The sequence below is a fragment of the Lathyrus oleraceus genome, chromosome 4, assembly GCF_024323335.1.
Source record: "Lathyrus oleraceus cultivar Zhongwan6 chromosome 4, CAAS_Psat_ZW6_1.0, whole genome shotgun sequence".
Lineage (NCBI taxonomy): Eukaryota > Viridiplantae > Streptophyta > Magnoliopsida > Fabales > Fabaceae > Lathyrus > Lathyrus oleraceus.
Window position 1 is genome coordinate 409,150,031 of NC_066582.1, and position 3,108 is coordinate 409,153,138.

At 40.7% G+C, this 3,108-nt stretch overlaps 1 protein-coding gene across 1 annotated transcript; it reads right to left on the bottom strand.

The window, feature by feature from the left end:
• Nucleotides 1–366: 366 nt before the first annotated feature.
• Nucleotides 367–2,010, bottom strand: LOC127137744 (uncharacterized). The gene is made up of 3 exons (XM_051064171.1): nucleotides 1,609–2,010; nucleotides 753–1,521; nucleotides 367–638 (listed from the first exon to the last, which is right to left on the bottom strand). The coding sequence occupies exons 1-3, from the start codon at nucleotides 2,008–2,010 to the stop codon at nucleotides 367–369; spliced, it is 1,443 nt and encodes a 480-aa protein (XP_050920128.1).
• Nucleotides 2,011–3,108: the final 1,098 nt, after the last annotated feature.

Consider the following 3,108-nt stretch of genomic DNA (forward strand, 5'->3'; position numbering starts at 1 on the left):
AGCACCAGCATTCTTCAAACCGAAAGGCATCACTCTATAGCAGAATGTTCCCTAAGGTGTACTGAATGTGGTTTTCTCCATATGTTTGGGTTCCATCTTTATATGATTATAACCGGAAAATCCGTCCATAAAAGAGAAGACATTGAATTTAGCTGTGTTATCTACCAATATATCAATGTGTGGCAGAGGAAAATCATCTTTAGTACTAGCTTCATGAAGGATCACAACTGAGTGTTTTTCTTCCTAGTGGATGAACCCTCCACTACGGAAAATTGGTTGTATATCCTTGACTTCCTTCTTGAACGGTCCTTGCTCGAGTCCCAAATCGGCCTGATTCTTGTTCTCAACTACTTCCACGACACGGCCTCAATTGTCTGTGTCACCAGCTTTAACAATATCTTGCGCATCTTTCAAATAAGATATGGATGCCCCAGTCTTCTGGATCACATTAGCCACAGACAAAGCTTGGAGCGGAGTTCCAACAACTTCCTTGGCTTTAACATACATGAAAGATGATAAATGGCTCACCATTAGTGCCTTCTCACCTCCAATAATAACAAGCTTCCCATTCTTGAAAAATTTGAGTTTTTGGTTTAAAGTTGACGTGATATCATCTGCTTCATGAATCCATGGCCTACCTAATAAACAACTATAGGCTGGGTGAATATCCATTACCTAGAAAGTCATTTTGAAATCACTCAGACCAATCTTAATTAGGAGGTTAACTTCTCCAATGATGGTTTTGTGAGAACCGTCAAACGCATTCACAATCACACCATTATATCTCATGGGTTCTCCTTGATAAGATATCCTAGCCAAGGTAGACTTGGGTAGAACGTTCAAAGATGAACCAGTATCTACCAAGATATTGGACAAGGCATCCTCCTTACAATTCATAGATATGCGGAGATCCAGATTATGATTCCTACCTTCTTCTAGAAGGTCCTCATCATAAAAACTCATATTGTTGCACGAAGTAATGTTAGCAACGATGTGATCAAACTGATCAACGATAACATCATGTTCAATGTTGGTTTTCTCAAGTACTTTTTGCAAAGCCTCATGGTGTGCTTCAAAATTCATTAATAGAGATAAAACAGAAATCTTAGTGGGCGTCTGGAGTAGCTGCTCCACGACGTTAAACTCACTCTTCTTTACCAGACGGAGTACTTCATCATTATCATCCTTAATCTTCAAACCGCTGAACTCATCACACTGACAGATTAGAGTGTTAATAGGTTCAGACAAAGGAACAACCGCCTCAGCCTTCTTTCCAATTACGACATTCTCAACATCCTTCGGGAATACTGGACTGAACAGTCGACCGCTTAGGCTCACCTTGACAACGTCAGCAATGCTTACTACTGAATTAGCTTCGGGAAGAGGAACCTCTTGCTCATCTTTGATCATAGTAGCATCATACTTGTAAGGCATAACTTTATCAGATGCGTACGGGACTGTGCCCGCCAACCGTATCACTAACGGTGATACCGATCTATTGCTTCCCTTACTGCTATCATACTGAATCACCACTCACTCAAGAGTTTTAAAAATTGGAACAATCACATTCACATCATAATCATGATCTCTAGCTTGGCAGATGTGAACCATGCCGTCATCTACTAACCTTTTAATATCCCTCTTCACAATCACGCACCCATGCGGATTTACACTACAAATGATACAACCATCATGATCATGCTCACATTCACTAATCTCACACAAAGTCTTGTGAAGCTCTACCAAGTATCTTCGGATATGTCGGACATCATAAACTTTGTACTCACCGGGATAACCATCCACCATATTCACAGAGGAGTTACCATGAATGGGTAACGGATTGGCTTTAACATTTAGTGCACGGTCCTCAAAGGACATTATCCGACTTCTCACCAATTGTTGAAACTCGTGTTTCAACAGATAACAGTTCTCAATATCATGGCTTGGTGACCCTTGAAGATAGGCGCAATATTGATCATGCTTATACCACAACGGCATAGGTTCAGTCATAAGTAGAGGTTCGGGCATAGGCGGATATAATTCGTCATAGGACATCGGAATAGGGTCAATCGTGACCTTCTTTCTCTCATAGTTGTTATGCTGATTATTATTGTGATTGTTGTTATAAGTATATTATTGTTGTTGTTGTTGAGGTTGAACTGTTGCTGAACACTAGAATAACAAAAGACACTTGATGATGTTGTCGATGAGATCTGGAATTCTTCTTCACATAAGGCTTCCTTCGCCTCTACACAGTCACTGAATTAGTTTATCCATCCTTCTTTTTCAAGAAACCTTCCCCATATTTCTTACTGGTTGACGCTTCTTCTCTAGACAATCTGCCCTCACATACACCTTCCTCTAGATGTATCCCCGTGTTCACCATCTTAGTGAAATCATTCGGAGCACTAGCAATCATATGCTCATAGTAAAATGAACTCAAAGTCTTAAGAAAGATCTTCGTCATTTCTTTTTCTTCCAATGGAGGACTAATCTGAATGGCTAGCTCTCTCCATCTTTGCGCATATTCTTAAAATGTCTCTTTGTCCCTCTGAGATATAGACTGGAGCTGGTCACAATCAGGCGCCATACCTATATTGTATGTATACTGCTTGACAAAGGCCTCGCCTAAGTAATTGAAAGTACGAATGCTACCACTATTCAGACTCATGTACCAATGAAAAGCGGCAACGGTCAAGCTATCCTAGAAATAGTGAATGAGAAATTGGTCGTTGTCTGTTTGGGTTGAAATTTTGCGGGCATACATCACAAGATGGATGATAAGGAAAGTGTTCCCCTTGTATTACTCAAAGTCAGGGACCTTGAACTTAACATGGATCTTCACTTTGGGCACCAAGCAGAGCTCATAAGCGCTCTTCCCAAACAAATCTTTTCCCCTTAGGGTCTTCATTTCCTTCTTCAGTTCTTGAAACTGATCCTTCATTTCATCCATCTTTTCATACATATCGGGGCCTTCAGACAGCTCAAAATGGTAGATAGTCTATGCAACACAAGGTATGACATGCATAATAGAAGGAGGAGTAGACATGACCGGGCGAAATTCCGGCATAGGAGCAATGGTAGGAGCATAACCCTCAGGCACATAAT

Coding starts and splice junctions, on each gene's coding strand:
- LOC127137744 (XM_051064171.1), bottom strand. CDS start 2,010: ATGACTGAACCTATGCCGTTGTGGTATAAGCATGATCAATATTGCGCC. Junction 1,522..1,608: donor GGTTAGTAGATGACGGCATG/GTTCACATCTGC, acceptor GTGGTGATTCAG/TATGATAGCAGTAAGGGAAG. Junction 639..752: donor GATTGTGAATGCGTTTGACG/GTTCTCACAAAA, acceptor GTTGTTTATTAG/GTAGGCCATGGATTCATGAA.